The following is a 10,124-nucleotide window of genomic DNA, read 5'->3' as shown; positions in this document are numbered from 1 at the left end:
AGACTGCCTTATATTTTAAACTAGTTGCACATAAACATCACCTATATATTTGTTGGCGAATCGACCCTCACTTTTCGGACGCTCAAGATCCCAAGGTTGTCTGGGTAGCATAATGTCCATATTTATCTGTGAGGTGGACATCAGCGGTCACCATATCGAGGGTCTGTTTTCGATAAATCACAAGGTCCATCTACTGATAAGCTTCCGTATCTAAAATAATTAGTTACAGACTGCTTCGCTGGCGGGCCGAATACTCCACGGTATTATCATGTCTAGGGTTTCTGTCATGTAATATTCAATAACAAACAACACTCTTTTGATAAAGAATATGTTAAACACAGGAAAAAAGGTACCCGAGACCGGAGTACAACATCATATGCTAGCCTGCGTTAGAATAATTGGGTTGATTACTCGATTGGTATTGAGAGATTTCATTTAATCTCTAAACGAGTTAGTTATGGGCCACTGGTTTTGACTACAGCAGCCGTACTGGATTTGCAGTCGACGACGCCTTTGTTATTTTTGTATACTAGTTAAAGCATAACAATTTACCATGCAATGGATCGCAAAAATGGGTCTCAAAAGATATGTTATCAGGACACAATTAGAAACATATCTTCTCTAACGTCATAAAAAAGGCATAAAAAGCATAGCACACAATAAGCCAGGAAACTTTTTATGTCGCTGTTTGGGCGTTTGGCGGGAGCTTACCATTATGTCGATAATCGAGGAAACATTAAATGTTTTATTACCCCTGTGACCATATTTTGAGCAGGGTGCATCATAAGAAACTTTCGTAGCGATCCTTCATCATCTTCATTCAACACGCAGAGATAAGCTTTACTTGCAAGCTCTCATGTCTCTAGGGCGGACTCAAACAAGCCAAAGGGCAAGAGATAGTAAGCATATCTCAAGAGAAAGAAACAGTTCTACGCTATCGAGAACACTTAAACCGAGAGAATCGCAACAACTGCGCAAAAATCAAAAGCCAGGCGGTTAACTTGAATGTTTACTTTAAAGTTATAACTTATCACTTTTGAACAGATAGCAATCAAATTAAACACGGAAATCGTGTTTTAATCCGTAATTGATGTTTGTAAAATGCTTACACGTCCTTCGGCAAGTCTGTGAAACCTAAATTAGCGTTATTGTGGATGTGTAAAAAGCATTGAAGGAGTCTACGCGGGGCGCTACTTTATTTTGTATGTGCTTAGTTGTTTATCCAATGAGTGCTGCGGTATTAATATCTCGAATGACCCCTCATTCCTAACCCAAATCCAGCAGAGTCTCTGTGTCAATAACTTGGCAAAGTTCAGTGAGGACCTGTGAATAATCGTCACGTCGTTTGGAGTGGAGTATTTGCTAACAGTAAACACTCAAAGCTAGAGAGCTACTCGACACTAAAGGCGCGGAGTCAACTTGCCGCGCATATGAGAGATGATCTTCACCTAATGACATTGCATGCATGCGGACAACAAAGAGTAAAAGAGAATGGACTCTACGACAGCGTACCAAAACCAGTCAAGCGACAACCAGAGTTTGGAAAACAAAACTCTCCCCTCCGTGTCGTCTGAGGAATTAGAATTCAAGGCCATAAAAATTGCATTTTATTTTGTTATATTGATCGGAAGCGCAGTGGGAAACAGCCTGGTAGCATACATCATTTGCTCAAACAGACGACTGAAAACGGCGTCTAACTTCCTAATACTGAACTTGGCGATTTGCGACCTATTGACGCCACTGGTCAGTATACCGTTTGATTTTGCTTTGGAGGAACACGAGTATACATGGTTATATGGCCGCGCTATGTGTCGGCTTCTATGGCCGCTAGCGACTCTGAGCGCGACTTCCTCTGCGTTAACTCTTGCCGCTATCTCTCTGGATCGCTATCTCATCATCATGCATCCATTCCGCTCAAGACTTACCAAGAGGCAGGTGTTGTTTATTGTTATCGGAATTCACTTTTTCTCGTGCGTAGTGGTGTCTCCTTATGTAGCGTTTCTGAACTTGGAGGGGTCGGTCTGTCAGGAGACATGGCCGGCACAGAAGTACCGGAAGGCGTACACGGTTGTACTTTTTCTCGTGCAGTACGCCTTCCCGCTACTTTACATGGTAACCATGTACACCATGGCGTTATTTCAGCTTTACTCCATAACCGGCAAAGTGCGAGGCAACAAAATGAAACAAACATTTAACAGTCCAAGTGGAACTCCGACTATGGAGGCAAGAGGAACCAGGAATAGGACTCGGAAGCATGGAGTGTGCGAGGTATCGGATGGCAGCTCCACCATCGGCCGACTGAGGTCAAAGTTGTCATTAAAGCGGAAAAGTGCAAATACACGGGCGACGTGGACGTTTATAGGGATCGTCATCATCTTCATGTGCTTCATGTTTCCGAACCAATTCATATGGATGCAGACCGACCTTGGTAATGGCGCCAGAGACGAGAAAGCATTCTCAAAGGCGGTTATTATATGCTGGTTGTTTACTTATACCAACTCTGTTGCGAACCCCATCATCTTCGCCATTTTTAACAACGATTTTCGAAGCGGGTTTAGAAAAATATTCAGGTGTATTGTTTGCTTGGGGCAGGGCAACTCACGGAAATTATCGACGTTTTTGAGTACTACTGATCAAGGTCATGTGTATCCTTCAAGCAACAACGGGACTTTGAGACGAGCTAGAGACTCACCACAGGTTGACCGCCAGATTCCCGCGACTTTAGGGGTACCAGAGGCTACGCATAAACAATCACAAGTTTCATTCACTTTTCCGCCCTCTTTCGATTAAAATGTTCAATAAAAACAACAGTATTCTTTATGGGCTTTATAAAATTCATTTTGGCTGGCTTATAATGTACATAAATCTTCGAGATATCGAAGGGTATAAATACAGTAAGGGAAACTGGATTATGTTTGAGTTGACAGTTGCGAGTTTGATTTATCGGGAGTCAAATGTAGATAGATCATCGAAAGGTATTACATTTGATCTAGACGCTAGCATACATGGCATAAATACATAATTACTTGTCATTATTTCAAGTGCGATTCACATATATAGGATTGATAGGGGACTCTGAGCCAAAGGTCTCAAAAGTTTCCTAGAATGCCTTCCCTATGCACTTGCTTCGTGAGTACATTTTGTTTCTTTGCGCACTTGTATCTTTATCTCATTTACAATACAGAAAGTCCCTTACAAGCACAGTGCTTCCTTGTCGCGTGAGCTTATCCGTGCGTGGAATGGACCTGATCGATCGTCAACTCGTGTACCAGCGCAATACAAGATGAGTAAGATTAATGGAGACAAACTTTCTAATTTGTTACCCGGTTTTAATCATCAAGTTTAAATTTGAAATCCTAGATCATTATCGTTACCTTGCTTTAAGGTCAGGAAGATCAGTTTACTTTTTTTACTGGGTTTTAAAGTGGATATCTTTTTGTGCGTATTTCTGAGAGCGCCCGCTGATTGCGCAAAATAGTAGAGTACTTAAAGCGATGATAACGGTGGCGCTACCGGTTAGCATGAAGGCGACACGTAAACAAGGCTCACACGAACATTTCTCGTCACCGCACAAGAAAGCCAACACTCGTAGAGGCAAGAAAACACTTTGAACGCACTCAACGCAAGTGAAAATGGAGACCTCCGTAACCGGTATCATCTGAGACCCTCAAATGAGCCAATTATTTTAAAAGAGCAGTTCCACTTTGAGAACTGATAGACGCCCCATACTTGACCGGACCATGGTAAACGTAGTTGGAATTTCTGTCGCGAAAGGGAGTCCTGTTATCGAGGCTTGAACGCGCATTAACGGCGCACGAGAGTGCATTCAGGTCAGGCCCTGAATTCCACTCTGTTTTTGTCATATACTTGATCTCATTATAATACGTTCTCATAACGGCGATATAAATCGCCTGAGACAAACATACTGACAATCTTACTTTCAGAGTCCTTTTGGTATGACACTTACAGCCGAACACTACGGTGCCATTGTTAGATCCATAATTCCCTAACTGAGGGATTTTTTAGAGGGCACCCTCCCACCTCCCGGGGCTTCCTTACTGGAATGCAGGAATATCCGAAATTCAGTGCTTGTTTGAAACAAAAACTTGGAGATCGGTACTGAAAAAGCCCCACCCCGGGATTTCAATTCCCTCTGTAGTAAGTGAGTGATTTTTCTGGAATCGCGCAATGATAGTGATGAACGCTCCGGTTCACTAAATGAGTGGTACGTATTTCTTCGGCCTCATGAGACGCGGCATTCGCCGGATATTGAACACTTCTTTTTTTTTCGATTTATCACGAAAAAATCTTAGAATGTGATGGTATCTGGGTTTATGGAATTCTTTGTTAATTAAGATTTGTGGGTCACGTGAGATCTTGATCACACACAACGGTAAGTTACGTGACTTATCGAAAGGCAAAAAATAAAAGATGCTTAAAGAATATGTATTTTGAACGCTCAGGGAAACAGAAGACAGACATGCACCACAGATATATAGGAGAACCCTCCAAATACCAATGCATATTTATTAAGACATTGTAAGACATTAAGATATTGTAGACCATTGTTAACAGTCTTTCGATGTTATTATCCTGGACTAGAAATGAAATAGGAATATAAATAGCAAAGATATCAGGAACGGCTTAACGGTTTTGCTTTGTTTCTCAAATGGAAATTTAGCCGAACATGTTTTGTCCATGCAGCCGCCTCGTGTATATTATTGTCTTGTCATTATTATTGCTTGTTTTGCCATCCTGACTTGAGGCGCAAATGGGCATGAAATACGATGCTTTACTGACGGACAAATTGACTCTTCCACGAGAATTAAAAACAGATGTTTCTTCATGTTTATAGAACTGCTTTTGTTGCTGACAACAGTTTATCGAATACACCAACCCAATAAATTAACAAGCGTTAATAATTCCACCATATGGATAGCGCGAGGGGCTGTGGGGCTTTGTCCGATCAAAATGGATTGGAAACTATTATTGAGATGGTTACTAGAAGGATCTTTGGGTCTATTTCAAGAAGAAAATTAGAAAAACTTCAGTAAAAGTAATGTTCTCTTATCGTGCGCGATTCTAAGCATTTATGAGGTCAGTGGACTCTTGTCTGGGGCAGCACCTCAAATTATTACAATTTCCTCTCATAAGGCCAAATGTGATGATGGACTTATGTTATAAGAGCTCTACCTCCCTGTTTTCACGTTTGATAATCGTGCGAGCAGACCAAAAACAACATAACCTTTCATATAGCGTATGGGAAGCAAATTGTTTGTCTCTACCCTTGCGCCATTAACCAACATTTCATCACCGCACTCGTCCTTTTAATGTATACGGATGATGGGTTCTTGTGATTTCGAGCGGTTCGAGAGTCCCCACCCAGTAGGGGTAGGGTATTTTTCAATCCCCTAGCGTAATGTACCCAAAACAATAGCACAATTAAACTGTGTCTGGTCACTCCCACAAAACTACCGAACCAAACATCGACTGGCAGCAATGAAAACATTTGGTCAAACCGCGATGAAAGTTTCTAGTTTCTAAAGTTTAAGACTTTTTTTGAGAATTTTGATGAAGCTGGTCATCGTAGTCTAATAAAGTGAGAATGAATGAATAAAGCCATACAGTATTCAAGTACATAAATGATCCTACTCGGCTTGGTCTACCTGTGGTCTCTAGACGAAGCCGTCTAGAAGACATGACGGAAATACATGGAAATGCGCAATTCGAGATAGATAAAGAAGACACGATGTCTTACAATAGCCATTGGTTCCTTGTATTCCGCAATGATTTTCAAAACACAAATAACGTGAGGCCGAAATGCACATACCCAGGTTTTGGCTTTTTAAAATATTTTTCCTTGATCATCCTTGCGCTATGTATGGGCTCAGGGACAAAAAGTTCAAATTTCAATGGCACTTTACAAAAAGTCGCATCAATTTAAGAAAAGTTTTCCGCCTTATTATATGTGAAATGGGCTTATTTGAAGCGTCATGTCATGTTTTTTCGTCATGTCCGTCTAGAAGAGTTCACGTGCTGGATAATGTCCTGAGCAGCCTCGTCCCCAGGGTCTTCGGGGTAATGTTCAATATGGCGTCACCAACATAAGACCCTGGGGACGAGGTTGTGTACTGAGTTGCCTCTTCCGTTCCCTAGTCTTCCTTACAGCCTTTCCCCTAGGCCGTGACGAGTCCAAAAAGGCTGCGAAGGGTCCCTTTTTTTTCGATGGTGCGCCGCGTAGGGAAAAGGAGGACGCTTCAACGTTAATAAAACACGCCTTTCCGAATACTCCAGTCTCTCGCGTATCCCCCTCCCTGTTATTTTTCTTTAATTTTGACGATTGATGACGGAAAAAGACATAATCACATGCATTCATGAAATCAGAAGTAGTCAGATTTCTAATTCAACATTTTTATTTCGTTTCCATAACAATCTTATGTAAACTTGGACTAAAAATGTACAAAATGCAGACCTTCAAGAGTACCTTTCTCGGCTTTAGATCCATGCAATATTACCCTTTGTTTTAGAGGGTCTGATTGTCTGACCATTAGCTCTAAATGGAACCGTTTGGGCCATAGGCAGGTTTGGCGGTCTTCTTCGCCGTTTGCTCACGCCGTTTGCTTCGCGCTTGACTGAGGCAGTGAATATGCAATATCTTTAGTTTTATTATTCAGCTCCACATGCACACAACAGGTTCAAGAAAAAACTGTGGCATCAGGGCATCACGCTAGTCACGCTAGTCATCACGCCAGCTAATAACAACCGTATACGATGAGCACTCACAGTTCGCCTCACACGTAAACGTAGTAAAAGCAATCAGCAAGCCAATAAAACGTCGAAAAGTCAACATAAAAACTTTGGTTGTCATTTAGAGATACGATCATACGAGATACTAATTGACGCAAGACATTTACAATTCGTGTAAGTTTGCTTTCAGGGCATCAATTTTTCATTATCTTGATCACTGTTAATTAAACCCTTTCCTATTGCCTAAGCCATAGATAGGCTGTTTTGATTTAAATGGGAAGAAAGTTAAACACACAAGAAATAATTCGTTTTAGTTCAAATTGGGGATTATAGTATACTTACAATTTTGCAAACAAAAAGATCCAACAGAGATTTCGATACCAAGAATACCAAACATACAATACACGTTATCTTTAATTAATTTCCTGTGTTATAACTCACAAACTAAACAATAATTATCTACACAAAAGTTGGTTGAGGGTAGGTTATAAAACCAAACCCATATAAGCTATGTCTGATAGCATTTCATTTTTATGATAGTTAAAGAATAATATTATGTTAATCGAAATTTTTAAGAGAAGATAAAAATCTAGATTTCTAACATACAAAGTGCATATGTGGGCTACAAGATTTTTTTATCTGTTCTATCGAAGTCCACCTATTAATCAAAGATCACTTTAATGATGGGGCTTATTATGACTTTAGGCAAAATACAAGATTGCTGAACATAGGTCTGAAAAGAAGTGTTTTTTGTTGTTATGTCTACTTGGGTTTCAGTTGAGGTTTTTTAAAAGGATGTGACGATGTTCATTTTTTTTGTATTCTACATTTCTAAGCATGATTTCCAAGGAAACACTTTAACTAGTGTCATGAATGTAGCAATTAGCACTTCAAAAATGCAAATCGTACAATGCATTAAACTTTTAATTCCTTTAGACAATTACAGAAGGCGGTGGGTAGACAACGGGTGGTATCGGAAACCATAATAAGATCCTAAAGCCACGATAAGACACAAGGTAAAACGGCTCGAGATGAACAACCACTTTATACCAACGATTGGTTCCGATCTTACAGTAACCACACTTAGGAACCTCTCATCAAACTTTACTTTGGAAACTTCTAAAGCGTCAAGGATGGCAACCACGTCTTTTGAAATTACCAAGATCTCATTTTACTTTGTAATTCTGTTGTTTAGCTCGTTGGGGAATGGAATGGTTGCGTATATCATTTGCTCAAGGCGTAAAATGAGAACCGCGTCCAACTACCTCATCCTGAACCTCGCCATCTGTGACTTTCTAACGCCGCTTCTTAGCATCCCGTTCGACTTCGCGCTTGAGAAGAATGAATACTTGTGGCTGTATGGAGCTGCTATGTGTAAATTATTATGGCCTGCAGCTACATATACTACCACGTCCTCAGCGTTCTGCCTTGCCGTTATATCCCTGGATCGATACCGAATTATCATGCACCCCTACAAAACACGCCTGTCTACCAAGCAGGTCGCCGCTACTATAGCCGCTTCACATATTCTATCTATAGCATGCGTCGTGCCGTACAGCCATGTCCTACACCTGCAGTCTGGATTGTGCCAGGAGGGATGGAGGTCATTTTCTTATCGACAAGCTTACACAGCGATCTTATTCCTTGTTCAGTACGCACTACCCCTCGTGTTCATGATCATCATGTACACACTAGCGCTGATTCAGTTGTACCATTCGTACGGAAGGACTTTCCATATGAGATCCGTAATAGAGAAAAATAACTACGGCGGTAGAACAAGCGAAACCGGGAGAAAACTAAGTAGAGCTAGGACTTTACGGAGGAGTCTAAGTTTTGGTGCAACATCATCTGCGAATGTGCGCGCAACCAAAATGTTCCTAGTGGTTGTCACGGTTTTCTCGATCTTTATGCTCCCGAACCAAGTCATTTGGTTGTGGGCTGATTTCGGAGGAGGAAGTACCGACCAACCCTATGATAAAATAGTCATCATTTGTTGGCTGTTTACTTACACTAATTGCGTCTGCAATCCATTCATTTTCGCTATTTTCAGCCATGAATTCCGCCACGGTTTCAAACAAGTTTTCAGACCTTCATACCTAAGACTAAGGGAATCATTGTCTCGAGGTTCAAAACGCCAGTTTTTGTCGCGCGTTCCAAAATCTTTTCGATCACAAACAAAGAGGAAATCACCAGATGAAGCGAAAACCACTGGTAATGCCATCATCATAGGAAACAACATGGCCGATATTGCACGCGAAGATGATCAACATAAAGACCAAGAGATCATTCACTACAGAATGACGGTGTTTATTTGAACTACCGATGAAATATGCTAAAGAATATTTGTTACTTCCATTAACAAAACAAGCTATCTATAAATTGAATTAAGTCATTCAAATGGATTTTTTTAGAATTATGATCACTTATATCAAGCTGTTAACTACAAAGATCAGTCATGCAAGCAATTCTAACTAAACAAAACACTCTAAAACCTGCGTTAATTGTACCTTTTACGATGTTTTCAATTTGCAGAAATCAGAATTAGTAAGAATTGTATATGCCACCTGACGCCCCCTGATAATTGAAGTCTAATCCACAGTGCTGCTCCTCTGTTTAATTGCTTTTCCAAAACGATTATTAGAGTACAGACTGTGCAGAGAAAAATAGTTTGTAATTAAAACAAAACCCATTAATATATTATGTGCTTCGTCCGTGTTATATGGTGAAATATACCTCTTTTAGCTATCTCTACCGCCGGTTCAAGTCAGTGTGATTCTTCAGTGTCCAAGTTGAAATCCAGACCATAATTCAAGTCAGACTAAGAAAAAAAAAACATCGTCCGACTCAGGGACGTATGTAGCTGTTTGTTGAAAGGCGGTTTTGCTTTGACATAATGAAGAGAAAAAATATATTCATGGCTTTTCTTTTGTAAATAACACTTGTCTGGGGGGACTGGGGGTTTTCATAGACACAGAAACGCCCCTCTGTTCCTCCCAGCCCCATTTTAGGCTTGGGTGGTGTGCTGGGCCCCTCCGACCCCCCCCCCCCCCCCCCCAGCCCCATTTTAGGCTTGGGAGGTGCCCTACATACAACGCGATTAGAAAGGCATACTATAGTGTTATCAAAGACAAAACTAATATCAACTTAAATGCAATGACATCTGAAAGAGCTTTCCTTTTTATTATTACCATGGATCAAAGAAACGAGATCATTAACAGGGAAACTGCAAAATATATTTTTGACTGCACAAGAAAAAGATTTGAATGCCTAAACGAATAAATGCACACCACGGATAATGACAACCTCCTTTTTATCTTAACTATTTGGAAAAACACCTGATATATAATCATGTATAAGGGTACCAAATAAAATATATT

At 40.6% G+C, this 10,124-nt stretch overlaps 2 protein-coding genes across 2 annotated transcripts; both read left to right on the top strand.

The window, feature by feature from the left end:
• Window positions 1-881: 881 nt before the first annotated feature.
• On the top strand, window positions 882-2,919 carry LOC5510649 (orexin receptor type 2). Its single transcript, XM_032379871.2, has one exon. The coding sequence runs from the start codon at window positions 1,492-1,494 to the stop codon at window positions 2,788-2,790; it is 1,299 nt and encodes a 432-aa protein (XP_032235762.1). The 5' UTR covers window positions 882-1,491; the 3' UTR covers window positions 2,791-2,919.
• Window positions 2,920-7,655: 4,736 nt separating this feature from the next.
• Window positions 7,656-10,124, top strand: LOC5510650 (neuropeptide FF receptor 2). Its single transcript, XM_032379872.2, has one exon. The coding sequence runs from the start codon at window positions 7,779-7,781 to the stop codon at window positions 9,060-9,062; it is 1,284 nt and encodes a 427-aa protein (XP_032235763.1). The 5' UTR covers window positions 7,656-7,778; the 3' UTR covers window positions 9,063-10,124.

The sequence above is a fragment of the Nematostella vectensis genome, chromosome 1, assembly GCF_932526225.1.
Source record: "Nematostella vectensis chromosome 1, jaNemVect1.1, whole genome shotgun sequence".
Lineage (NCBI taxonomy): Eukaryota > Metazoa > Cnidaria > Anthozoa > Actiniaria > Edwardsiidae > Nematostella > Nematostella vectensis.
Note: the sequence above shows the minus strand (reverse complement) of the source record. Positions and strands in the feature narration are given on the sequence as shown.